The sequence below is a fragment of the Staurois parvus genome, unplaced genomic scaffold (genome assembly GCF_062004578.1).
Source record: "Staurois parvus isolate SC_StPar_1 unplaced genomic scaffold, SC_StPar_1.0 ptg000131l, whole genome shotgun sequence".
Classification (NCBI taxonomy): domain Eukaryota; kingdom Metazoa; phylum Chordata; class Amphibia; order Anura; family Ranidae; genus Staurois; species Staurois parvus.
Genome location: NW_028317927.1, coordinates 12,962,652 through 12,990,235, shown reverse-complemented (window position 1 = coordinate 12,990,235; position 27,584 = coordinate 12,962,652). Strand labels below are relative to the sequence as shown.

The following is a 27,584-nucleotide window of genomic DNA, read 5'->3' as shown; positions in this document are numbered from 1 at the left end:
CAGCAACGGCTTCCTCCGTGGTGTCCTCCCATGTACTCCATTCTTGTTTAATGTTTTCCTTATTGTAGATGTGTCAACAAAAATGTTAGCATGTGCCAGAGATTTCTGTAGGTCTTTAGCTGACACTCTGGGATTCTTCTTTACCTCATGCAGCATTCTGCGCTGTGCTCTTGCAGTCATTTTTACAGGACAACCACACCTAGGGAGAGTAGCAACAGTGCTAAACTTTCTCCATTTGTAGACAGTCTGTCTTACCGTGGACACATGAACATCAAGGCTTTTGGAGATACTTTTGTAACCCTTTCCAGCTTCATGCAAGTCAACAATTCTTGATCGTAGGTCTTCTGAGAGCTCTTTTCTGCGAGGCATGGTTCACATCAGACAGTGCTTCTTGAAACCAGTAAACCCAAAACAGGTGTGTGTTTTTTAAGGGCATGACAGCTGTCAGCAACACATCCAATATCACACTGATTGGAGTCAAGGTTGGCTCACTCCTGGCTTCAATTAGCTCTGGTAGAAGTCATTAAGCTAGGGCCTCACATACTTTTTCCTCCCTGCACTGTAAATGTTTACATGTTATGTGCAATTAAACCATGGCAACATCTAATGTTTGTGTAGTATTATGTTCAGCAGACTGTGTTCTTCTATTGTTGTGACTTAGATGACGTTCAGAGCACATTTTATGCCCAATTCATGCAAAACTCCATGTAATCCCAAGGGGTTCACATACTTTTGCTTGCAACTGTATGCTTGCAGCACGGAGAGGGGGGGGGGGTGCTTACATTTTATTTTATTAGTACCCCAAATCGTTTCCCTGGCCTCCAGTGCAGCTGACCAGACACAGATCAGTCTGAACAGCTGCTTTCCTCTCCGCCCAGGTAAACATAGAGCTGAAATCGGACATGATGAAATCCTCTTCATTTCTGGGGTCACAGAGGGAGGAATGCAGCTCTGTGTTGTCCCGCTTGTCGCGGTGGTCTCGGGCTCCGCGATCGGACGGGAAAGCCTGTGAAAGGTGGAAGTGAGGGGACCCCATCCACTGCCCCAAGAAGTGATCTAATGGCTGTTAACTACTTCAACCGAAGGACGTCCTAGGTTGTCTAATGGGCAGAAATTGGTTAAAGACGCCATATGAAAAAAAAAATCAGTTTAAAACAAGTGAATATGATATTTTCTTATCTTTTTACTAATGCTAGCAGCATAAGGATTAAAATAATCAAACTTGATTCAGAGCGTTTAGTTCTGCTTTATGATCTGGGCGTAGAAGATATTCTATTCTATAGAATCAGATCCAGTGGATGAGGTCCAGGGCTTTAGATGTCATAGATTAGAAGTTAGCACCCTTTTTAAGGTGTTGTCCTCTCAGGTAGGAGTGACTTTGCAGCCTTCGATGGCTGCAATGGGAGTTTTCTTGGCCCTCAAGGTTTGGGCAAATTGTATGCTCTGTTCCAGATAATCAGTCACTGAGTTTCTTAGTAGATGTCTTAGAAAACTCCATAATGCAACTTTCTTGAGTGGACACAATGTCTCCGCACATGAGAGAGATCCTATGGCTCAAGTATTCCTTGGCGAAACTTCTCTGCAAGAAGCAAATCGCAACACTGCTCTTTTGGAGGGTGAACACTTGTTTGGGTGATCCTTGGATGCCATCATCCAGGAGATGACTGTACATAAAAGCATGCTCATGCCTATAAAGAAGAAGGTGACAGGTCAGAAATCGGTAATGCCTTTTGGAATTCAGGAAGAGTTCCTTTTGTTGAGGAATTTTCACTGCTTTCCCCTCCACACTTCATACACTCAAGGGTATCATCAGGTCACCAACAAAGAGTGTTTTTTCGCTAGCCTCGAAAGACTGCTGTCCCAAAGGGTCACCACACATGTGCCAGCAGCAAAGAGGTCTCAAGGCTTCTATTTCCAACCTGTTCACAGTTTCTAAGCCAAACGGAGATGTACAGCCTATTTTAAATGTCAGGTGTCTCAACAATTATGTCAGCTAGCTTTGCAGGCTGTAATACATCCACAGAGTGTTGTTTATCGTGATTGATGATGGATCTACAGTACATCACTGGATGACAGAATAACGTATTTACATTGTGGAGCAATTTGCACAGCCATCCCGAGCAGTGTGCCTGAGCTGACAGGGAGTAAGACTGTTTGTAAACAAAACAGTCTTCCTCCCTGATGGTGATTGTCGGTAATCACCGGGCGCGACCTGGTGATTGACATCCGTGGCCGCGAATGGTGGCAAAGGTAGGGGCGCGCACCTCCTACCCGGAAATGCAAAATGTCTATATATAAGTGAATTTGCACATCCGTGCAACCCTGTAGCAGTATTTCTGCTATAGGGCGATCGGGAAGGGGATAGATAATTACTATAAAAACCCACAAACATATATATTTTTAGCAGACTCCCCAGAGAATAAAATGGTGGACATTGCTTATTTTTATGTTACACAATATTTGTGCAGTGATTTATCAAGTGCAAATTTTTGGGGAAAAATATATTTTTAAAAGTGTTACTAAACCCACAACCGTAAAATCAGTCTGTAGATGCAGTAAAGCATGCTTGTTATATTCACTGTGGAACCTAAGGGGTTAATCCTTTGCATTGTGTAAAAATGCTGTTTTTATCCTGACTTCTCTGATCCCCCTCTTCTTCCAGTGCCCCCCTCCTATGTCCTGATAAGATGTGTGGAGACACTGCACATGCTCAGTTTGGTGTGTATTGCTAGAGAGGTTTTTTTTTTTCCTTCGGGAGAGTGCATGTGATCAGTACAGGGCCAATCGGCACTGTCCAGACAGAGGTCAGGGGTTCTTCATCCTCCTAGAGCAGGAAGAAAACTCCTCCTACAAGCTTTAACCAGTGCTCGGCTGGGCACTGATAGAAGTCAAAAGACTGGTCTAACTACTGATGAGAAAAGGTATTTAGCAGTTTATATTTACTAAAATAAATACATTTCCATGTTCTGTGGACGACCAGATAGTGAATGCAGGGTCCTGGATTTAGTAACACTTTAATGGATTTTAATGCACAAAAACACAATGTAATACCTATTTGTTTGGTAGAATATAAAATCCGATGTTACACCAGGTAAATAGATACCAACCATGTCATGCTTTAAAATTGCGTCCGCCCGTGGAACAGCGCCCAATTACAGTACCTGAAAATCGCTATAGGCAATTGTTTAACGTCCTCAATACAGGGCACTTTTACCCCCTTCCTCTGCAGACCAGCTTTCAGCGCTCGCACTTTTTGATAGATAATTACTCATACAACACTGTACCCAAATTCATTTTTTGTCCTTTTATTTTTAACATACAAATAGAACTTTCTTTTGGTGGTATTTAATTAGCACTGCGTTTTTGTTTGTTTTTGCACTATAAATTAAAGACTGAAAAGTTTGAAAAAAACACATTTTTGTTCGTTTCTGTTATAAAGTGTTTTTTTTTTTTTTTTTTTTTTTTTTGAACCTGTAATTTTTTTTCCCACAATTCCTTGGAAAATGAAGAAAGTAAATATTTTTTTTTGTCCGTTTATAAGATATTTCTAACACAGCATGTACATACCAAAAATTACACCCCAAAATACATTCTGCTCCTATCTTCTGGGAGTGCTGCGCTGCTTTCACTCGCCACTGCGCTACTGGTGGATGCCTGCCCCTCCTCCGATCTCCTGAACCTCTGCTGACCCACTGCTTTCAACTGGCTCATACTCAGAATCTAAGTTTGACAGAGAGCGTTCCCCGCTACTCTCATCCATCATACTCCGTATCTGGAAAGCCTCCTCGCTGGTGTATAATTTTTACACATGTTTATGCGGCACTGCTTATATTGCTTTTGATGTTCACTGGTACAGTTGTGGATTTGAGACTAGTACTCTGTGACAGATATTGATCACTGCTACAGGTGTGGATTTTACTCTGGTACACTGTGACAGATGTTATTCACTGGTACTAATGTGGATTTTACACTACTACTGTGTGATAGATATTGAGCACTGGTAAACTGTCAGATGTGGATTTGACACTGGTAGGCCGTGACAGATGTGGATCACTGATACAGAAGTGGATGACCACTGGTTCACTGTGACAAATGTGGATCACTGGTATAGATGTAAATTTTACACTGGTGCACCGCGACAGATGTAGATCACTGGTACAGATATGGAATTTACGCTGATATGCAGTGACAGATGTGGATCTCTGGTACAGATATGGAGTTTACGGTGGTGCGCCATGACAGATCTGGATAACCACTGGTACGCCGTGACATATGTGGATAACCACTGATACTCCTTGACAGATGTCAACCATTGGTACAGATGTGAATTTTACACAGGTACACCATGACAGATGTGGATCACTGGTGCATTGACAGTTGTGTGGGGTACACTATGGGGTGATGTGTGTGTGTGTGTGTGTGTGTGTGTGTGTGACTCAGTTTTACACAGATCAGCTCTGCTTCTCCTCACTAGCGGGCTCTGTGTGAGGAGAGGCAGAGCCAATCAACAGACTGGTGGCTTTGCTGACATCACATGTTGGCTGTCATTGGACACCACCATCATGTGATCAGAAGGGCCAATCTAAGGGCCCTTCTGCCATCCGGCGTTGCACTGTGTCCAGGGGACAGAGGCAGACCGAGAGCACAGCTGCGCGGCCACGTTCTGAGGGACATTCAGGAACGTTCACTCAGAGGCTGTTTATTTGCAGTGGGAAGAAATTAAAAGCTTTCACAAGTTACCAGTTTAGAGTTAAACAGGTCTGTCACTAAAATTATTCCTCTCGCTCTGTCGTTCGCAGCATGTGCGGTGCAATCGCAGTTTACATATGTGTGCGGGACCTACATGTGCATTTGCATGGAGGAACGGGGGCGATTTTTTTTTTTTTTTTTTTATTATTTTAATTATATTTATTTAAAAGCATTTTTTATACTGTAACATTAACTTTTTTTTTTTTTCATCAACTTCATTGCTATTATATGGGATAAACAACATCCCTTGTAATAGCATGGGCCGTGACAGGTCCTCCTTTATGGAGAGATTTGGGGTCTATTGCATCCGATCATACACAGATTGGTTTGGTCAGCTGCTTCTCTAACCAGTAACGGCCGGTAAACAAAGTACCAAAACAGGAAGTGATGAAATCCTTGTCGATTCCTGTTTCTGGCGTTACACAGTGGGAGGAACGACATCCATTCCACTCCCTGTGTGCTTAGAGCTGGATGCTGACAGTCGCATACTTGCCAGGCTCTCCTATAGCGTGGGCAAGCCCTGTAAAGGCGGTGTCGAGAGGGGGGTGGGAGCTCCTTTCGCCACCTGCAAAAGCAATCCAGCAACATGTTAGCTGCTTGGATTACTTTTACTTTATGCAGAATCGCTGGCCCAACAAAATGATGCCTTGATCATTGCTACGGCAATGACTGAGATATCACCCTTCCTGTGCGAGGACATTTTAAACATACTGGAGGAGTGGTTAAACGCAGCCAAACGTTTAATCTCCAGATATGGAAGCAGGTACAAGTACCCACCCGCGAGGTGTGACTCAAGAAGGTAAATGAGATCATGGAGGCAGAGAACTGGATAGCGACTTGCAGGAGTAAACACACACACTTCCGTACTACTTGGGAAGCACCAAGTAGATAGATACCAAACATGTCATGTGTTAAAATTGCCATCCGCCTGTGGAACAGCGCCAAATTATGGTAAACACCTAGCACCCAATGAGCTTGGCTTACCTATCTACTGTAATCTTGGCTCATAAGAAGCAGGCTACCTCTTTGATAGGTCTAGGCCAGCCGTATAAAATAAGCTCTTGTCTACCTTTCGTTGTTCATGACATATTGGATCCTTTATGCAGGGCTTAAAATTTCAAGTCCTGAGCTACTAGCAAGGCCTTAGAGTTACTCGCCACCAACAAACACAAACCGAGACACCTGTACACACACACACAGACATGTACATACACACACGTACAGAGACACATGTACACACACACAGGCACGTACAGACACGCATACACACAGATACATGTACATACACAGAAATACACTTCTTCCCCCCCTCTCTCTCCTTCTCTCTCTCCCCCCCTCTCTCTCTCTCTCTCTCTCTCTCTCCTTCTCCCCCCCTCTCTCTCTCCTTCTCCCCCCCTCTCTCTCTCCTCCCCCCTCTCTCTCTCCTCCCCCCCTCTCTCTCTCCTCCCCCCCTCTCTCTCTCCTCCCCCCCTCTCTCTCTCCTTCCCCCCCCTCTCTCTCCTCCCCCCCCTCTCTCTCCCCCCCCTCTCTCTCCCCCCCCCCCTCTCTCTCCTCCCCCCCCTCTCTCTCCTCCCCCCCCTCTCTCTCCTCCCCCCCCTCTCTCTCTCTCCTTCCCCCTCTCTCTCTCTCCTTCTCCCCCCGCTCTCCTTCTCCCCCCGCTCTCTCTCCTCCCCTCTATCTCTCTCCCCCCTCTCTCTCTCCTCTCTCTCTCTCCTCTCTTCCCTCACCCCCCTCTCCCTTTCTCTCTCCCTTTCTCTCTCCCTTTTCTCTCTCCCTCTCCTCTCCCTCCCCCCCTCTTCTCTCCCTCCCCCCCTCTCCTCTCCCTCCCCCCCCTCTCCTCTCCCTCCCCCCCCTCCTCTCCCCCTCTCCTCTCCCCTCCCCCTCTCCTCTCCCCCTCTCCTCTCCCCTCCCCCTCTCCTCTCCCCTCCCCCTCTCCTCTCCCTCTCCCTCTCCTCTCCCCCTCTCCCCCCTCTCTCTCCCTATTCTCTTCTCTCTCTCTTCCCCATGCCCCCCTCTCCCTCCCTCTCTCTCTCATTCTCTCTCTCCTATTCTCTTCTCTCTCTCTCTCCCCCCCCCCCCCTCTCTCTCTCCCTCTCTCTCTCATCGTATGGGGCTGCACACAAGCACCTTCTCCAAGGGCTGCTGATCTCCGGGCAGCAGGAAGGGGGGGGGGGGGTTGCAGCCCCATACGATCCGTCAGTGTAGGGAGGGAGGCAGGGAGATCCCACAGAACACAACACAGCTCACCTGCTCCGGGCTTATTCCTCTCCAACATTTCTCCTCTCCCCTCTCCACGCTGTCCCCTGGTACTGGCTCGTCAGCTGCTGGAGGGAGAGATACAACAGCATCGCTCTGCCACTGCCCTCCCCTGCACCGATTTTCCTGCTGTCCGGGCCACTGCAAGGGTACCTGTGCGACCCCTCTGCTGGCAGCCCTGCATGGCTCTGTCCACTGCTGGCCAAAAGGTCCCTTCTTCTGGGGAGCGGTGCCTGGAGGTAGATACGCCCCTGCCCTGGGGGACACACTCACCCCCACCATAATTTCCACTCGCCATTGGCGAGCAGGCGAGTGGAAATTTCAAGCCATGCCTTATGAACAATTGCACTAATTTTGAAGGTTATCTATTTGTTTTTCTTTTGTACAATCTAGTGGTGATCTGCATTGCCTATTTCACTTATTTATTGCACTGTGAATTCTCCACTACATACAGTCACCTCATGTATGTATGCAACTTACGTGTTTAAATAAAGATTATATTAAAGTGTAATAAGGTGGTGGGCAGGAAGCTGTCATTAAGTGGTGGTAGTGATATTGCCACTAAATGACTTTGGTTGCAGCAGCCAGAGGTTTTGGTGGGCTGGCAAACTGGCCAAATCTGACCACTTATTTTGTCCAGTCGGCAAACCTCAGACAGCTCTAGTTCGGGTCGAATATGTCATTGAACACGAAGCTCATTCCCATTTATGACCATGAGAGAGTATAGACATGAAATGATTTTGGTAAGAAATTTAGTAAAACACATTTTTAACAATCATGCTACCAATGTATGTTGAAATAACACATATAATGTATGTGCCATTCACAAGTCTGACAATTGTGTTTAAAAATTCCAATCTGTTCCATTCTTTTCCAGAATGCTCTCGATAAACGTGAGGAACTGACACCACTGGGATTTCACTTGGCACGGTTACCAGTTGAACCACACATTGGAAAGATGATTCTCTTTGGGGCATTGTTTGGATGTTTGGATCCTGTCTTAACAATTGCAGCAAGCCTCAGCTTTAAAGACCCATTTGTTATTCCATTGGTAAGTTGTTGAGATATATAGAAAAAATACATTCTGACATTAGTAAAGGTTGCCAGCTATTTTCATATGTTTTTATAGCTTTTATAATATAGCTTCTGATTTTTTTTTTTTATTTTAAATATTTCATTAACAAGGGCATCCATTGGGAACTAGAAGGTATATTTCTGGAACTTTACACGGAAGGTTTGCATGCCAGGGGTGTCAAACTCCATTTCGTTGCAGGCTGCATCAGTATTATGATTACCCTCAAATTTGTATCTGTAAGACTAGCTGTGCAGAGCATCACAACCTCCCTTACATCAAATGTCAAGAGCCCCCCCACAATCAGAAGTCAAGAGTCTTCTACCCCCTTACATCACAGTGTACTCCCCTTACCTTCTCCTGCTGCTGGGAAAAAAACTGGAGGCAGAAAGTGGAGGAGGACCAGAAGAAAGCCGGAGTCAGCTGTTGGAGTCTGCTGAATGCTGAGACAAGGGACGGCAGAAGCAAAGGGGTGCTGCGGCTGCACAGAGGCACAGGATCTCTAGAAGGAGCTCTGTCATTTTTGCTGCTGACTGCTTTTTCAATGCAGCTTCTTTTATATCACTACTAGAGCTTGTCTCTTTGATTTCTGGCATGGCTGACTTCAGTTTGGGCTTTGGTGTGCCACATCTGGACCCCTTTGGACTGGATGTTGCAAGGATAGCCTGCAACTGACCTTCTGGTAGCAGGTTCTGTATAGAACACTTTTCACTCTGTGGCCAACCTGTTACCAGAACAATTTCTATGTCCAGAGATGCAGACTTTGCCTCAATGTTGCTCTGTCATAAGATTCAGTCCATAATAGGTGGGCCCTCATTTTCTTCTATTAGTCAAACCCAAGTGTTAACTTGCCTTAGCGCCACGAGGTCTCAGCATGTCTGTGCAAAAGTGGGCTATCCTCACTCCATCAGTGTCCCGCCTTAACACAGCACTCCCAGTCAGTAGAGGATGCACCCAAGTTTAAGGTCTCAACCGATGAGCGCTTGAAAGCCATTTCTAGAATGCTTGCTGGTGGGTTCTGCTGTTCACCCCATCTTGTCTGCGACTTTACTGTGTTAGACTGTGGCTGACTGGTTAAAATCCCTAAAAGAGATCTTATCGCTGCTGCATGTGGAGCAATAGGCCTTAAACATCTCTTCAAGTCTATTCCTGATGCCCCCCATCCCCCTTCATAGTGCAAATCTTCCTCCATCCTTGTTTGTCCCTTTAGTTTCCAGGAGTCATTGGACTCTTCACTTTTTTGCATGAGAGTCTTGGGCATGATGGCAGCCTTTTTAGAGGCTGTCCCATTTGCCCAGTTTCCTTCCAGACCCCTACAACGCAACATCTTGATGTCGGTTAAGTCAATCAGGTCCCTGGACAAACTAATTTTTTTTGGCAACAAATACCAGGATGTCCCTGACTTGGTGGCCGAGAAATTCAGCTCTAGAATCGGATCAAAAGTCTTTTGTTCCTATGTTTTGTATTTCATAGTTTTTATTTTATAAACCATTTAAGACAGGAGCAACAAAACGTGCCCACGCAGTGGCTATCAATTGCACATAAATTACAAAAACATTAGGATAACACCGCCAGTAACTCAAACTAAAGGCAGCTATCCACTGCCACATCAAAAACAAACAGAAAAAGAAAGAGGAGTACAAAAGGAAAAAGATAAGACCAAGAGCAGGGGTCCGAGAGCACCAATACCGAGCAACATCACAACCCCAGACTAGCCGGGGGGAGCGTGGGAAAGGCATATTGCAACCATGGCTCCCATATTTTCAAGAATCTCCATTTGGAGTCATTACAGATACTCGATATCTATTCATTGAGCATCATTGTGGTCATACGGTCCCAGACCCCCTGAAGAGGGACAAACTGGCTCTTCCAGGCCTGAGCAATTGTTCTAGTGGCTGACAAAAACAAATAGAAGGCCAACTTCTGCTAGTTAGCCAAGAGGCCAATGAAGCAAAGCATACCGAGCATCCCAGCGTATGGAGAGAAGGAACAAGGTGAAAAGGAGGCCAAACACACGAGACCAAAAATGAAACAGTCTTGGGCATGGCCACCAGATATGCAATACATCACCACGATGGCCACAACTCTGAAAGCATCGATCACTGCAGGCAGGGTTCGCCTGGGCCAAACGAGCCAGAACTCAATATCAACAAAATAATACCTTGTATGCCGCCTCCAGCGTGGTCGTATTAAATAAACATTTAGCTATTGCTACTGCCCCTAGGTCGCACTGCCACTGAGCGAAATTTGAGAGAAGTATACGTCGAGCGTCTGTTCAAAGCTGCATAAAGAAGGGATATAAGGCCTGAGGCGCCCGGGCGCTGTTGGCAAAGCAGTTCAAAGGCAGATTTCTGGTACGAGAAAGCGGAAGTGCCCCGCAGTGAGGTCAGCCAATTCCGCAATCGAAGGTAACGAAAAAATTCAGCCAGAGGGACATCTGTGACTCCCGAAGAGAATTCCAAGTGGGGAAGGACCCAGAAGTCAAAAAGTGTCGCACCTGCGAAAAACCATTGGCTACCCACCAAGAAAATGCCCTTGGTTGATCTAAACCCGGTGGGAAGAGAGTGTTGTTAATAATTGGGAGCAAAGGTAGGAAAGGTGACATCAGGCCACTGGAGTAACGTTCCGAGTCCCACACTTGTAAGCCATGGAGCAAAATTGGACTCTGTTCCATAGGGCAGGGGGAAGCCATAGAAGCGTCGATGTTGCAATAGGGGCACAATTAGATAGTTCCAGCAGGACCCAGAGAGGAACATCTGAAGAAGTGTGCAACATAGACAGCGGGGCAATCTGGCTCGCCCGATAATACTTACTTAGGCACCTCAAGACCACCCTGGAGTCTATGAACAAAAAGCGTATTTCTGGAGACTTTGGAGCGGTTATCGGCCCAGATAAAATGCATAATCTTCACCTGAATCAACCAAAGGAAATGAGGAGGAATTCACACTGGGAGGGTGCGAAACTAGTATAACAATTTCGGCAAGATGGCTTTTTTCTCTGAATTAACTCGTTCAATCCAATTCGTGCGAAAATTGCCAAGGGTGCATAAGAGAGGACACAGAGCGATTATAATTTGCAGCAAACGAGCCATAGGTAGGGGTCAAGTGAACGCCTAGGTATTCAAGAGAAGAGGAAGCCCATTTGTAAGGGAAGTGGGACTGTAGGCGCAAAACCAAATCTGAGGCCAAAGTAATTTTGAGAGCGACAGTCTTATCCAAATTAAGAGACCCGAAATCAAGGAGAAGCGCACAAGAACTTGTTGCAAATTTGGAAGCATCGTCGGGATTAGTGAGAGTCAAGAGGGCATTGTCCACAAAAAGGTCAACTTGAACTCGAACAAGGGGGTGCCTGCAAGAGAGGTGCAAGGGCCACATGAAATATCCTGGAGGGCCGGATTTCGCCTGCGAGCCTTGTTTGACACCTGTGTGCTAGAGGGTCATCCAATCCAGATCATCAGACAATGCTTTAGAGGTGCTATACGTCAACTATGGGTTAGGGACCAGAATTCTTGCTCAGAAAGAGGTAGATGCATCCTGCTCTGGGCAGAATTTAATTTTCCAGCCTTGTCTGCTGTGTACGTTGCAGGCACGGACCATTGGCAGGCAGACTTCCTCAGCCATCAGTGTCTGGACCCAGGGGATTGGTCCTTACACCTAGAGGTGTTCTGGGATGTTCTGTAGCTCTAGGATGCCTGTAGTAGGCCTTCAGGTTCAACAGGAAATTGGAAAGGCTGCTTTCTGGGTATAGGCATCCTCTAGCAAAAGCTGTAGGTGTTCTTCTGACTCTGTGGGATCAGTACACATCTTTGCTTTTCCTGTCTTCCTCGTCTGCTTCACAGGATCGGGATTGGGGGCATTCTGGTGATCCTCATTTTTTCAATCTGGGCTAGGCAGATAATGTACACCAACCTGTTAAGACTGCTGGTGCATGTTCCGTGGGTTCTACCAGATTGTTCGGAAATTCTATGTCCAGGACTGATTTACTCTCCTGCTCCACTGGTGCTAACTTTAACAGTTGAAGCCCAGCTTCAGAGAGAGGCCTTTGAATCTGTGAATCCTTCAATGTTAAAAGCTCGGAAGTCTACTTGACGCAAGGTCCATCATTGAATGTAGACGGCGTGCTTCAACCTTGTGAAGGCATACTTCAAATTGTGTTTTTTGTGAATAAAAGCTCTTTTCTCCAGCTGCAGTCATTCACAACACAAGCCAACCGTTTACATTTTTATTCCAGTGAATAGCAGACTGCAGGTCCAGTGTAAACTGGAGGAGGGAGGAGGAGATGGTGCTGCACGGCAGAACAATGTTCTGTCTGACAGCTTAGAAGGAGAGGGTGGCATGGGCTATTTGTGCACTGTCTACCATGTCCCATCTTCTCCTGGGCTGTCATTCCAAGACCTGTCTACATTGCTCAGTGTTGTAGGATAGCTAGGCAAGCGGGGCTAGCAATCTGACAACACAGACACAGCACAAATTAAAATAAGGATAAGTGCTACGTGTACACGATACCCTGGGGGAATAACAAACTTTGTTTTGTTCTGGTGTTAATTTTTTAAGAACAAGTTGCTGAGGCATTTTCCCATCACATGACATTCTTCAGTCCCTGAGTTATGAGTACATACCAACATGCATCCCCAACCTCTATCATTGTGTCCTGTACAAAAATATGCACGTCTCCTACAAGCTGCTATAAAGTATATGTGAACCTTCACCTTGTAAAACAACTCATTCAGTTTAACATAGAAATGTTTACACAAATGTTTTGCCTTTCATATTAAAAAACAAAATAAAAATGACATTATAAATACTTTTTTTTTTTTTTTATAAATATAGTGATCACATACCCTCTGTTCTCAGCTGCATGAGAGCTGAGTGAGTGGAAACAGTAGTACACTGAACGTCCAAGTGAATAGCTGTGCTGGGGTAGGGGGAAAGTGTGTATGCATAAGTCTGATCATTGGAGGAGAGCAGGCTGAGTTCCCAGCACAGCTATAAAACTGACAATACTGTGCACTCATACCTAGTGTAGTCAGTTTTTAATAGGAAAGTAGTGACTGGCAGAAACACCAGGTGTTCCACACAAAGGAAGCAATACAAAGAGAACAGGATACTTTTTCATAGAAGTACATGGTACAACAGACACATATCAGGAATATGAAATGTTGGGTTAACATATTCTTTAATCTTATGGTTCCGACCAATTAAAAGCGCATATTGCACCTCTTAGATTATAAACTCCAAGGAGCAGGGCCCTCCTTTCCCTCTTGTATTGAACTGTATTGTTGCTGTATTGTCTCCCGTTATATTGTAAAGCGCTGATCAAACTGTTGGCGCTATATAAATCCTGTATAATAATAATATTTGTTAAGGTGATACAGCTGTCAGCAAAATTTTTATAGTTGACAAGCTTCCCATTGTGTACAGTATTGAGGTAGGAGCAGGTGGAAGGAACCACAATGTTAAGTGGCGAGGACAGGCATTCCACAATTCCCTATTTGTCCCACTTAAACACAGCAGAGTTCAGATGTGCCAGCCACCAGACTGGTACAGACTTTTATAGCAACAGTCTCTTTATTCATGCAATTATTAAACTTTTGGTATTTGGTAAAGCTGATCTGTACCCATCTGTATGTGGCTACTGTATCCCGAAGCCCCTGTGAGTTAGAACAATGCAACAACCTGTACATCTCATCTCTCATACACAATAACCATTACATTTAAAACATTTACAGCTTGGCATGAGCCCATTCTTCAACAGAAATTCAAGATAGTAAATGGATGACATTTAAAAAAAAAAATGCTAATCCAGATGCATTATTTACCAATTTCTAGATTCAAGTTTTGCCAATTTTAGTTAGATTGCCAATTTCAGTTACAGTTCACCTTTTAGATGTCATCTGACCTTGCTGTCGGTATGTCTTTTTTTGGTCTCAATAAAATCTTTATGGTTTCTTTGAAGTTACTTCTTTATGGGTTAGAGCAGCCTCTCAGAGTTGTTGTTTCCTGAAGTGTTACTGCATGCTCTACCAGAGTAGTATTTCGTTCCCAAGTGACCATCATAGGACTTTAGATAAACTGAGTTCTGAGAGGTTATTTTCATTATCTTTTTATCTTTCCTTTAAGGGCAAGGAAAAATTAGCAGATGCAAGAAGGAAGGAATTGTCCAAAAATACAAAGAGTGACCACTTGACTGTTTTGAATGCTATGTTGGTGAGCAGTGATGCACTTTTTTTTTTTGCCTGGTAATGTTATATTTCTTAATTGCACAGTACAGTACAAAGGCTTCCATTAATCTTGACCATGGGTTATATGGTACCACCTTCAGGTAAGGAGACTTGCAAACTACGTTATTAGGACAGTCCCACTCCTAGCAATCCTCAGTTTGTTTTTTTTTTTTTTTTTTTTTCATCATAGGTCTCATGTCTTGGAACTGTTGGCCTTTATTTTGTAAAGACCCTCTCTTGTTCATATGGACAAGGTGGTTTTGAGGTTTCAGGCCTTTCTTCCCATGATAGTTTCACTCTTCCATCTTAATGAGGACATTGTCCTGCCTTTTCTTTGGCCACTACATCTATCTGAAACTTTGATTTTCTTTCTGACATTAATGCAAGCTAGTTATTTTTCTCTATCGTTCATTGAAGGACACAGCTTAATTTTTCATAGATGGATTTGATGCTGCCACTTTCAGGGGCAGGATGCTAGTGCAACTTAAACGAACAGTACACCTAAGGGGATGTCCACTGGCAGTGGCCAAACCCCCCATCTTCCACCCAGGATTCAGTTTTTGCCTGGCGTCTTAGGAGTTAAGACGTGGAGCTTGTAGCTCCCTTATTTTAAGAATGTTTTTGACTTTTTTGTTTTTGTTTCCATCAACAAAGATTATTTTTCCTTCAGTCATCTGTGATGCTGGGCGACAGGCCACGTATCTTATATCATGGTAGTCTCCCCAGCATCACTTACAAGCATGTTCCTGCCCCAGCAATGGGGGCTCGGCTGCAATGACTTTGCTCTGCAGAGCTGAGGCTTGTCCTCTTCGGCAGATGCATATGATGGTTGGCTCGGTTTCTTCCATCACGACTCCACATCATCTGATGACACCCAGATCGCATAGGATCAGATGTATTTCATCCTCTGCATGGAGATTCCTGTATGGATAACTACAAGTCCCAGGTTGACCCTGCAGTACATGAGTATGTCTCCTGGGTAGGGTTAAAATGGCAGGGGTGTGGAAATAAAAAAAAAAAACTTGTCTAACGAACTAAATCGGAGTCCCAATCTATTTGTCCCTCATGACAATCTATTTTCTCCTGATAAATAAAAAAAAAAAAAATTTCCCCAAAATTTAAAATATGAAGGGTTCATGTTTCGTATTAGGCAGAGGTGCTTGTAGGAATAACTGGGGCTTTTGAAAATGAAAAGGGGCATTATGGTGACTTTAAACTTTTAATCTTTTTTTAGTTTTTGCTGAAAATTTCCTAGAACCTTCAAACGTTTATATATATATTTTTTTAAACATCCCTTGTGACAGCAATAGGCAGTAACAGGTACTCCTTATGCAGAGATCTGGGGTCAGTAAGACCCCAGATCCTTCCTCTGTCCCTAAAAGCATTTGATCACACCAAAATCAGGTGGTCAAATGCTTTCCATTTTTAAAAATGGTGCCGAGGAAACCGGTGGTGATGTATGCTCATTGCTTCCTGTTTCCTATATCATAGCGGTGGACAGAATTTGGTTCTGAGCCAGCTGGTTGATTGTACAGTAGAGCCCACCAGGGCTTTTTTTTCCTCAGAGAATAGGTGCAGGAACTCAGCCACGCTTTCACCACACCACTAACTAATAGTGGGAGGGTCCTAATGGAGCATTGTTAAATAGCAGTAGTGCATACTGCACAGGGCAGAGTTCAGCAGTGCGCTGTGTACAAGGTGCAAGGTTCAGGAGTGCACGGCATACAGAGTGAAGAGTTCAGGAGAGTACTGTGTGCAGAATGCAGGGTTCAGGAGTGCGCTATGCAGAGTGCCCAGAGTTCAGGAGTGCAGGGCTCAGAAATGCATATCTCACAGGCCAGTTTGCAACCCCCCTTCTAGTACAGAGCCCTCCTCCCACCCCCAAATCCTCTGTCCCCACCTACAGAGTATGAGAGAGAGGGGCTGCTGCAGAAGAGCAGCTACAACAGTAGAAGTGCAATGTTAAGTGTGGAGAGGGGCATTAGTGCTAAGGGGTGATGGGGGATGTAATTGGTGCCAAGGTAATGAGGCATTGGTGCTAAATGGGGGGAGGGGGCAATGTGCTAATTTCTAATGCGGGAGAGAGGGGTGACTTTGAGGATTAGTGGAGGGAGAGGAGGAACATTGGGCATAAGTGGGGGAAGAAGGGGGGCATTAAGGGTAAGTGGGGGAAGAAGGGGAGGCATTGGGAATTAGTTGAGGGAGAGGAGGAACATTGGGGATTAATGGAGGAACATTGGGGATTAGTGGAGGGAGAGGAGGAACATTGGAGATTAGTGGAGGGAGAGGAGGAACATTGGAGATTAGTGGAGGGAGAGGAGGAACATTGGAGATTAGTGGAGGGAGAGGAGGAACATTGGAGATTAGTGGAGGGAGAGGAGGAACATTGGAGATTAGTGGAGGGAGAGGAGGAACAGTGGGGATTAGTGGAGGGAGAGGAGGAACAGTGGAGATTAGTGGAGGGAGAGGAGGAACAGTGGGGATTAGTAGAGGGAGAGGAGGAACAGTGGGGATTAGTAGAGGGAGAGGAGGAACAGTGGGGATTAGTAGAGGGAGAGGAGGAACAGTGGGGATTAGTGGAGGGAGAGGAGGAACAGTGGGGATTAGTGGAGGGAGAGGAGGAACAGTGGGGATTAGTGGAGGGAGAGGAGGAACAGTGGGGATTAGTGGAGGGAGAGGAGGAACAGTGGGGATTAGTGGAGGGAGAGGAGGAACAGTGGGGATTAGTGGAGGGAGAGGAGGAACAGTGGGGATTAGTGGAGGGAGAGGAGGAACAGTGGGGATTAGTGGAGGGAGAGGAGGAACAGTGGAGATTAGTGGAGGGAAAGGAGGAACATTGGGGATAAGTGCAGGAAGGGGGGGGGGGCATTAAGGGTAAGTGGGGGAAGAAGGGGAGGCATTGGGAATTAGTTGAGGGAGAGGAGGAACATTGGTTATAAGTGGAGGGAGAGGGGGAACATTGGTTATAAGTGGAGGGAGAGGGGGAACATTGGTTATAAGTGGAGGGAGAGGAGGAACATTGGGGATAAGTGGAGGGAGAGGAGGAACATTGGGGACCCCACCCCCTCGGTCTCCGCCCGAATCACACACCTACTGAGCGACATATCAGACTGGATGTCGCTCCACTTCCTTAAACTGAACCTCTCCAAAACCGAGTTTCTTGTCTTCCCCCCAGCCCGGACATCACCCCCCATTGACTTCTCCGTCACATCCAACAACGCCACCATCAAACCCGCCCCGCAGGCCAGAGTACTTGGTGTCATTCTGGACTCCAACCTATCCTTCCAGCCCCAAGTCCAATCTTTAACAAACTCGTGCAGACTCCACCTCTGCAACATCGCCAAAATCTGCACGTACCTAACCCCAGAAACCACTAAACAGCTCATCCACTCCCTCATCATATCACGACTCGACTACTGCAACTCCCTCCTCAGTGGCCTGCCTCGCCGCTTGCTATCCCCGCTTCAGTCGATCCTGAATACGGCTGCCAGACTCATTCACCTTTCCAACCGCTCCATCTCCGCCACCCACCTCTGCCAATCCCTCCACTGGCTTTCGATTGCGCAACGGATCAAATTTAAAATCCTAACACTGAGCTGTCCACCATACTGCCCCGTACTACATCACTGACCTAATATCCAAGTACCGCCCAGCACGCACACTCCGCTCCTCACAAGACCTCCTTCTCTCTAGTTCCCTGGTCTCCTCCTCCCATGCCTGCCTCCAGGACTTCTCCAGGGTGTCACCCATCCTCTGGAACTCCCTGCCCCAACCCAGCAGATTATCACCTACTCTCCTCTCCTTTAGGCGCACCCTGAAAACCCATCTCTTCAGGGAAGCCTACACCACCCCCTCCTAACCTGCCGACCTCCTCCACTCTTCCTACCACTCCATCCCCCACAGCTATCTCCTCCTGTACCACTATCCCCTCCCTCCTAGATTGTAAGCTCGAAAGAGCAGGGCCCTCGATCCCCTCATGTTTTGCATTGTATTGGTATTGTTCTGTCACATGTTCTGTCCCCCTTTGTAATGTACAGCGCTGAGCGAACCATTGGCACTTTATAAATACTGTATAATAATGATAATAATTGGGGATTAGTGGAGGGAGAGGGGGAACATTGGAGATAAGTGGAGGGAGAGGAGGAACATTGGGGATTAGTGGAGGGAGAGGAGGAACATTGGGGATTAGTGGAGGGAGAGGAGGAACATTGGGGATAAGTGGAGGGAGAGGGGAAACGTTGGGGATAAGTGGAGGGAGAGGGGGAACATTGGGGAGAGGGGGAACATGGGGATAAGTGGAGGGAGAGGGGGAACATGGGGATAAGTGGAGGGAGAGGGGGAACATGGGGATAAGTGGAGGGAGAGGGGGAACATGGGGATAAGTGGAGGGAGAGGGGGAACATGGGGATAAGTGGAGGGAGAGGGGGAACATGGGGATACGTGGAGGGAGAGTGGGAACATGGGGATAAGTGGAGGGAGAGGGGGAACATTGGGGATACGTGGGGGGAGGGGGGCTTTGGGGTTTAGTGGTGTTAGAGTAGGAAAATTGGAAAGAAGTGGGGGAGAAGGGGACATTTGGGTTGAGTAGTGGGGAGAGAGGGGGCATTGGGGATAAATGGAGCAGAGGGGGACATTGGGGATAAGTGGTGTGGGGGGGGTGTAGTGTGCCCTATGTGACTGTACTGCACATGCCATGTCACATACCACAGTGCACTTGGTCAGGAAGATTCCAGGAGATGTCCATTACAGGTGGGTACAGCAGAAGAGCAGATCTCTGAGCAGTATGCTGCAGGGACTGGAGGCGGCTCAGTGTCCTGGGACTGACCGCCAATAGGAAGAAGTCAAGAAAGTATGTATGCACTTCTTGTGGAAAGAGAAGCAAAACTCGCCCTTCTGGCTTTTCATTGCAAAGGATTATTAGTGCGGGGTGAGGACAGGCTGTAATGCGATACGTTAGGAGATAAAAAGGGATGTTTGATAGGAGTCCGTGTACTGTGTACTCGCTCAGAACGGCAACCGTACTGAAGAAAAACACCACTTCCCTGCCCTCTCCTCATGTGCAGAGCAGTGTGGGATTTGTGCACCCTGACTAGAAGCCAGGCTTCTCTCTTCAGCTTCTGCCAGTGCCGGAGTAGCCCGCAGCATGTCAAAATGTAGAACAAAACTTCTTGCCCGGCGCCCGGTACTGCATGTCCCTTGTGTTGGGCGATAGGAATTAAAGATCCCTGAATGGGTTTACACTGTAGATATTTCCTTGCCCCTGGGTACTTTCTCCTTTTCCCCTGTTTTCCTGTGTAGAGAGCCCTCAAGGCTATGGAAGGCTTTGTGTCGTGCATAGAGAGGACCTTTTTGCGTAAGGCCGCTACGCAGCTCCCCCTTCCTCTTGCATCAGCATCTGATGAGTCAGGCGCGGAACCTCCTCCTCCGTCTCCCGTAGTGGATCTCTCTTCTTTAGACAACGAAGAGGACTTGCCGGCGGCCACGTTGGCGTAAGAAGGAGTTGGTCTCTCACCTCATTTCAGCAGTCAGGGAAACCCTGAGAATGTAGAATTTCCACCTCTCGACTTCAGATCATCCAAGGTTTTCCCATACGATACCTTTTTTCTAAATTTTTTTTTTCTAATTTACAAATCATGGTTACATCCAGCCAAGCTGTTTTCCCTTGTGGTTTGCTATTCCTTTGTGGAATTTTGTCAAGATTGGGCTATCCCACCTGCGGTGGGATAAGGCTGCAATTACTCCTTTGGAGGAGGCCCTCTATTTTCACGACCCCTTGGACAAGAATCTGCAGAGTACTGCGCACTTGCTTTTCATGGCCTCTGGTGCCTTGATTCATTCAGGCCTGGTTTTGGCCTTGGTTTCCCAGACCCTGACTGAGTAGGCCAAGCTCTGTCGCCAGAGGTTGGCTGCAGAACAGTTGTGCAACAAAGCCGTGGACTTCGTTCAAGTGATCTCTCGAATGACCACCTCTGCAGTGGTGTTGCACTTCCTTTGGCTTTAGTGCTGCTCGGCTGACCAGACTTCTAAGAAGGTGCCCAACATCTCACAAGACTTCTGCAGTGAGAGATCCTGACTAAGTGGAACAGAGCTCCTGGGCCAATGAGTCATTGACTTTTTCTATCTGGGAAGTCCTTTCTTCCCCTAATTTGGTGAATTGTCACCACAAACACCAGCCTCTTTGGGTGTGGGGTGGTGTCAGAGCATTCTTCTGTCCAGCGCCACTGGGCTCTGGAGGAGTCCAGCCTTACCTTCAATATCTTGGCACTTTGAGCAGTCCATCCCTCTTCCCCCCTCTCTCATCATTGGATTTCATCCTTTCCTGGGCAGAACTCTATTTTGCCACACTGTCTGCCATCCACATTCCAGTCATTGAAAATTGTCAGGTGGATTTTCTCAGCTGTCCACAATGGTCTGTAGAGGAGTTTGCCCTTCACCCAGAGGTGTTCAATGATCTCTGATGATGGTGGGGCACTCCGGATGTGGATCTTCTGGTGCACAGATTCTTTGTGAAGTTGGACAGGTATGTATCCAGGACCAGGGATCCACAAGTGTTTGTGGTAGGTGCTCTGGTGACATTGTGGGACCAGTTCTCCCTAATTTATGCCTTCCCACCATTACAGCTTCAACTTCGTAGTAGGATTCAAATAGAAGGAATTGCAGTGATTCTGATCACAGCGGCCTGGCCTGGAAGTACCCTGACACTGAACATGTCAGCGGCCTATTCTTGGGTTCTTCCAGATCCATTCCAGCCTTCTGTTGCAAGTCTTCCATCATTCTTTACAGTTACTGCCTTTAATGGAATTGCTGTTAAAGCCAGGTCTTGAGAGACATGGGAGTCTTCAATTCAGACATTACTATCCTGCTGAAGGCTTGTAAAAAAACTTCAATGAAGATATACCACACAACCTGGAAATCTTATTTTGCTTGGTGTGAAGCTAGGGGATTTCATCCTCGCAAGTATTTCATGGGTCGCATCCTGGCTTTTCACCAGTTTAGAATTGATCCCAGACTGGTCTTGAGTATGTTCAAGGGTCAGATTTCAGCCTTACCAGTATTTTCACGGACTAATTGCTTCAGATTCCTTGATGCGTGCCTTTGTACATGGTATCTCCACGTACTGCATTGGACCTCAGCTTGGTCCTTTCTGTATTGCAAATATCTCTGTTTGAACCTATCTGGGATATTCCTTTTCGTCCTTCTGACTCAGGTTTTCTTTCTGGTTGCCATAACTTCGGCTTTAAGAATTTTAGATTTAGCAGTTTTTTCCCTGAAGCAACTGTTCCTGCTCCACTGTAACATGGTAGTTTCTCCTTTCCATATCAGCTAGGACATTGTGTTACTATCTTTCTGTCCTAAACCACAGATGCCGGGGGACAAGAATCTTCACACTTTGGATCTGGTTCGTACTATCAGGTGCTACCTGACATAAACTGCAGTTCATCTCTTGGATTCCCACTTAGTGCTTCCCAAAGACCCAAGGTAGGGTCGCGCAGCTTCCATATCTGCCATTTTTTGCTGGATTCCATCTGCATACTTCTCAGGCTTTTAGTCTTAAAAACAAAGTTCCACTGTTATTTGGTGTTGGCTCATTCTACCAAAATTGTGGGTGCTTTCTGAGCTATTGTACATCATTCTTTGTCGGCTTAAGTTTGTAAAGCTGCTACCTAGTCTTTGGTTCATACTTGTACGTAGTTTTAACAACTGTGTTTTGCAGGCTGAGGTTTTAACTTGTTCTGGTTTAGTTGTTTGGTGCCAGTTGGCTTGTTGCCCTCCCCTCAGTGCTTTGAGACATCCCTGTCATCATGAATACTAAGATGCTATGCGTCCTGTGATGCACAACAAAGAAAATAAGAATTTTGGTTTACCTGTAAAATCCTTTTCTAGGCATATATCACAGGCCTCAGAAGTTGTATGACTGACAAGGAAGTCCTCCTATGTTCTTTTGAAATGTGCTGCTTAAAATCTCAATTGCAAGTAAACTGTCCAATTTTGTGTAGTGTGTGAGTTACAAATGTAAAGTGACACATGCAGATCACTTGCAAAGTGCACAGGTATTCCTTCATTAATTTTATCTTTAGGATTGGAGATCGTGCTGGACTGACTCAATCAGTCGTTGGTCAAAGGATAGGTGATAATGGGGATGGCTTGGAAGAATTCCCTTCAAACGATTTCAGACAACTTAAAAGAAGGTGGCGGTGAGCCCTTTTTTGAGGGCTTGGGCTGCTAACTCTGGTTACGGCCTTGAGGTTGTTTCCGCATGTACTTGTAAAGGTAGGTAGAAAGGAGCTTCCGACATCCATATACAGTTGTGTTCAAAATAATAGCAGTCAGACATCACTAACTTGATCAATCACTGTTTTTGGTAGAAATTATATTTCTACATGGCAAATAATTTACTAGCAGGTGTAGTAGAGTAATAGAAACCTAACAGACCCAACAGTCATGACATGCATGCTGCTGATTCTGTGTAATTGTATCACTAATTGAAAGGGGCATGTTTAAAATAATAGCAGTGTGGAGTTCTATTAGTGAGGTCATTCATTCTTTGAAAAACAGGTGGCAATTATTGCCCTTATTTAAGGAAGGAAGGCAGCAAATGTTGTACATGCTGGTTACAGTGCATTTCTCTCTGAAATTCTGAGGAAAATGGGTCGTTCAAGACATTGTTCAGAAGAACAGCGTACCTTGATTAAAACGTTGATTGGAGAGGGGAAAACATATAAAGAAGTGCAGAAAATGATAGGCTGCTCAGCTAAAATGATTGCAAATGCTTTAAAATGGCAACCAAAACCTGAAAGACGTGGAAGAAAGAGAAAAACTACCATTTGAATGGATAGAAGAATAGCCAAAATGGCAAGGACTCAGCCAACAATCAGCTCCAGGAAGATCAAAGAAGGTCTAAAGTTACCTGTGAGTACTGTTACAATTAGAAGACGCCTATGTGAAGCCAATCTATCTGCAAGAAGCCCCCGCAAAGTCCCACTGTTGAAAAAAAGACGTGCTGAAGAGCTTACAATTTGCCAAAGAGCACATTGACTGGTCTAAAGAGAAATGGCGCAACATTTTGTGGACTGATGAAAGTAAGATTGTTCTTTTTGGGTCTAGTGGCCGGAGACAGTTTGTCAGACGACCCCCAAACACTGAATTCAAGCCACAGTACACTGTGAAGACAGTGAAGCATGGTTGCGCAAGTATCATGATATGGGGATGTTTCTCATACTACGGTGTTGGGCCTATTTATCACATACCAGGGATCATGGATCAGTTTGAATACATCAGAATACTTGAAGAGGTCATGCTGCCTTATGCTGAAGAGGAAATGCCCTTGAAATGGATGTTCCAACAAGACAACGACCCCAAACACACCAGTAAACGTGCAACATCTTGGTTCCAGACCAACAAGATTGACGTTATGGAGTGGCCAGCCTAATCCCCGGATCTTAATCCAATAGAAAACTTGTGGGGTGACATCAAAAATGCAGTTTCTGAGGCAAAACCAAGAAATAGAGAAGAACTGTGGAATGTAGTCCAATCATCCTGGGCTGGAATACCTGTTCACAGGTGCCAGAAGTTGGTTGACTCCATGCAACACAGATGTACAGCAGTTCTCAGAAACAGTGCTTATACAACTAAATATTAATTAAGTGATTCAAAGGAAAGCAAAATCTTCAAACATTTTTCAGTTTATATAGTGAATGTTTGAGTTTGTAAAGAAAAATACAAACACTGCTATTTTTTTGAACAGTCTAATATTCACTTTTCTTCAATTTTTTTAGAGGAACAACACAAATTTGATATATTTTTCTTCATGTTTTGATTTGGAATAGAATTTGTAGTGTTCCCAATGCATTTGTGTGTATGGAAATAAAAGCTATTAGAAGGATTTTGAGCTTTATTCACTTTTTTCAACACACTGCTATTATTTTGAACAAATGTATATAGAAAAATGGGAATAAGTATAAATGGAAAAATGACAGTAACTGATACATTTTCAGCTGTCCTTTTACTACTTCTACATATTCATATTTTTCTATATTTGTTACACTCCTGCTACACTCGTTTGTCTAATAGCCCTGAGGAAGGGGGAGTCTTTATTCCCCTGAAATGCTTTGGATTGATTACTTGTTGCTACTTTCAATAATGGTTACTAACTCACCTTCTAACTTGCATTCACTGGGTATCGGGCGCTCCTTTCTACCTACCTTCATAAATTTGATGTTTTGCTAAAACTAATTAAGATGATTAAATTCTATGAACACCCCTGTTCCAGTTGAAGTTAGATCCCTGTGAGTGTCTCCTTAACTTGCATTACAATAATGATACTACACAGGAAACCGGTGCAAAGAAGTGACCGTATAAAAAAAATACTAAACAAATGTGTATTCTGACCGTTTGTGTGTTTTGTTTTTTTTTTCGTGTGATGATCCTTTATTATCCCATAGTGTTCTAAAATGAATGCAGCACCTTTTGTGTCATGATTTTATGTTCACATTATTGTTTGTTTATTTTTCTGTAATTAAATAATAATGTAGTATCGAGCATTCATTTTACAAAAATAATATTTCTGCTTACCATCTTAGGGCTGGGAGGAATCAAAGCATTATGGCCCAAAAGCAGAGAGAGACTACTGCTGGGATAACTTCCTGTCTTCTAATACACTCAAGGTACTATCCTTTTTCTCTTTATGTGAAAACATTTTTTGTCAGTGATTCAAACGCACATATCAGTAGTACACCCCTACAAGGTAAAGCAATTTTTCCTTTTAGATGCTAAATAACATGAAAGGACAGTTTGCTGAACACCTGCTTGGCGCAGGCTTTGTCATCAGCAAGAATCCAAAGCATTCTAAAGCTAATATCAATTCAGGTGAGTGGCAATCTTAGATATTTGGTTTTCTGTACTTTTACTTTTTAATAGTGTTCAATAAGGTGTTCTGTTTTCTAGATAATGAAAAGCTCATCAAGGCAGTTATCTGTGCTGGATTGTATCCAAAAGTGGCTAAGATTCGCCCCAACTTCAGTAAAAAGAGAAAAATGTAAGTGATAGAATATATCAGTGTTTGGCATTTTTAGAAAGACCAGTGAAAAGGTTCAAGACTTATTAACAGTAGGCCATGAAGAGATACTATCAGTTTGCTGTTGTAAGGACTGTGTTTTGTAGCTTGCTAGCCTCATCCCAGTTAAAATCGCCTTACCAACACTTCTTTGGCCATATAACTGTTGTGGTCCTAAAGGTTGACTACTAGACCCCAGCACTGTCACATATGGAGGTCACATGCTCCTCCATAAGAATGAGAGAGAAGCAACACTCGCATCAGGGTTTCAGTGATATCAAATCAAGAGTCTGCAGTGTCGGTGCTCAGGCTCCAAGTGTCGTCTTACAACAAATCAAAACGAATATAGCCATGATTAAGGCTACACGCCGAAACATGTATGCTGTTTTTACACGTTTGTTGCTCTGTAGCAAATAAAGACGTCCATGGATGCTTTGAGTTACTGGCTCCCTCTATTCGTTTGCACATGCTCCTTCATACCTGTAAGCACTAGTGTTATGTAGGCTGGAGCAGCAAAGGAGCACTGGCATAAGGCGTATTTCTGATATGGGGGGCTGCTATTCACAAACACGATGTCACCTTGCACTGAATACTGAAGTGTTTTTTTAAGAACAGTGCTAATAGTGGTGTTGTGAGTAGTTTTTTTTAATATGCAGCATTGGCTTTTTAAATATAAAAATCCAACCAGACCAATATGGTTACATAGGTAACTCGTGTGGAAAAAAACATCAATCAGGTTCAACCTATTACAAACTTAGCAAGTTTGGTTCAGAGAAAAAAATTATGTGAAAAATATTGAGTAACAAATTAAAAATGTTTTCTATCATTGCTGCCATTACAAACTCTGGTAGTTTTGTTCCAGAAGGCAAGCAAAATTCAGCTGTGGCAAAATGTCTTTTCTGGGATAAAAAAATGCAATTTGGTGTTAGAAAAACATCTTGTTCATTTTAACCACCTCCCATCCGCTATATAGTAAAATGACGGGCGCAAGGTGGTTCTCTCGTTCTGGGAGGACGTCATATGACGTCCTGCCATTCTCACCGCGCATGCGCGGCAATCGGCGGTGCGCTGTGTCCCTCGGACACAGCGGATCACCGATCCATGGAAAGAGCCGAAGATGTCGGCTCGGTCATGTGATTCAGCTGTGTCCAATCACAGCTGATCACATGTAAACAGGGTAATGCCGGTTATCGGCATTTCTCTCCACTCAAGCTGTCACGCTGACAGCTCGAGAGGAGAGCCGGTAATCAGCATTCCGTGGAGGGGACATGTACACTGATCATCAGAGCACTGATGATCAGTGTAGCCCCAGCAGTGCCACCTGTCAGTGTCCGTCAGTGCCACATATCAGTGCCCATCTGAGCTGCCTTTCAGCCATCAGTGCCAGTCAGTGCCACCTATCAGTGCCCATCACTGCAGCCTCATTAGTGCACATCAGTGAAGGAGAAAAATCACTTATTTACAAAATTTTATAACAAAAACTAAGAAAAAATGTTGTTTTTTCAAAATTTTCTGTGGTTTTTGGTTTGTTTAAGAATAAAAAACCCAGAGGTGATTATATACCACCAAAATAAAGCTCTATCTGTCACAAAAAAAGACAACAATTTCATATGGGTACAGTGTTGCATGACCGCGCAATTGTCATTCAAAGTGCAACAGCGCTGGAAATTGGCCTGGGCAGGAAGATGGTATAAGTGCCCTGTAGGCTTGTGGTTAATCTGGTTAATGATTTTGCTATTGTTACCCTTGTTCCACAGGTTATCAATTCTTACCATAAAGAATCTCTCCCTCAATATTCCTCTGTGCTGATAACTGATGTCACCTAGTCCTCATTAAATATCTGCATGATGTTTGTCTTTGTTTATCGTACTTTACAGGCACAGCCTGTCAAACATGACAGATGGGATATATGTTGCACCCTCAGGTGATTGACACTGGCAAAGTCACTGCCTCATATAGCCCATCTCAATGCCCCAGGTGATTGCTGCAGAGGTGTCAGTTTTTCAGATCAGTGCCCCCTGGCTTTTTGCTATGGAGACTGTACCTGGACTCCACATGAAGTCAGGAGTGGGGCTGGCCTGTTATGTTGAGACTACTCTAAACCCGGTCTAAAAGGCGACACACCTGGGTACTTGGTACAGCTTGTGTCACTGCTGTGTGCTCTACAGGTCCCAAGGCTGAGGTCCACTTGTGGTGGAACTCAATTCTTGAGGATTTCCAGAGCAGGAGGATAG

At 45.0% G+C, this 27,584-nt stretch overlaps 1 protein-coding gene across 1 annotated transcript in view; it reads left to right on the top strand.

Moving 5' to 3' along the window:
• Nucleotides 1-27,584, top strand: part of DHX36 (DEAH-box helicase 36) — a 96,081-nt gene that overhangs the window by 54,510 nt on the left and 13,987 nt on the right. Inside the window, exons 18-22 of the mRNA XM_089672636.1 lie at nucleotides 7,883-8,056; nucleotides 14,197-14,283; nucleotides 24,878-24,961; nucleotides 25,064-25,163; nucleotides 25,242-25,332. Coding sequence (XP_089528762.1) covers nucleotides 7,883-8,056; nucleotides 14,197-14,283; nucleotides 24,878-24,961; nucleotides 25,064-25,163; nucleotides 25,242-25,332 — 536 coding nt within the window. The remainder of the gene's footprint in view (nucleotides 1-7,882; nucleotides 8,057-14,196; nucleotides 14,284-24,877; nucleotides 24,962-25,063; nucleotides 25,164-25,241; nucleotides 25,333-27,584) is intronic.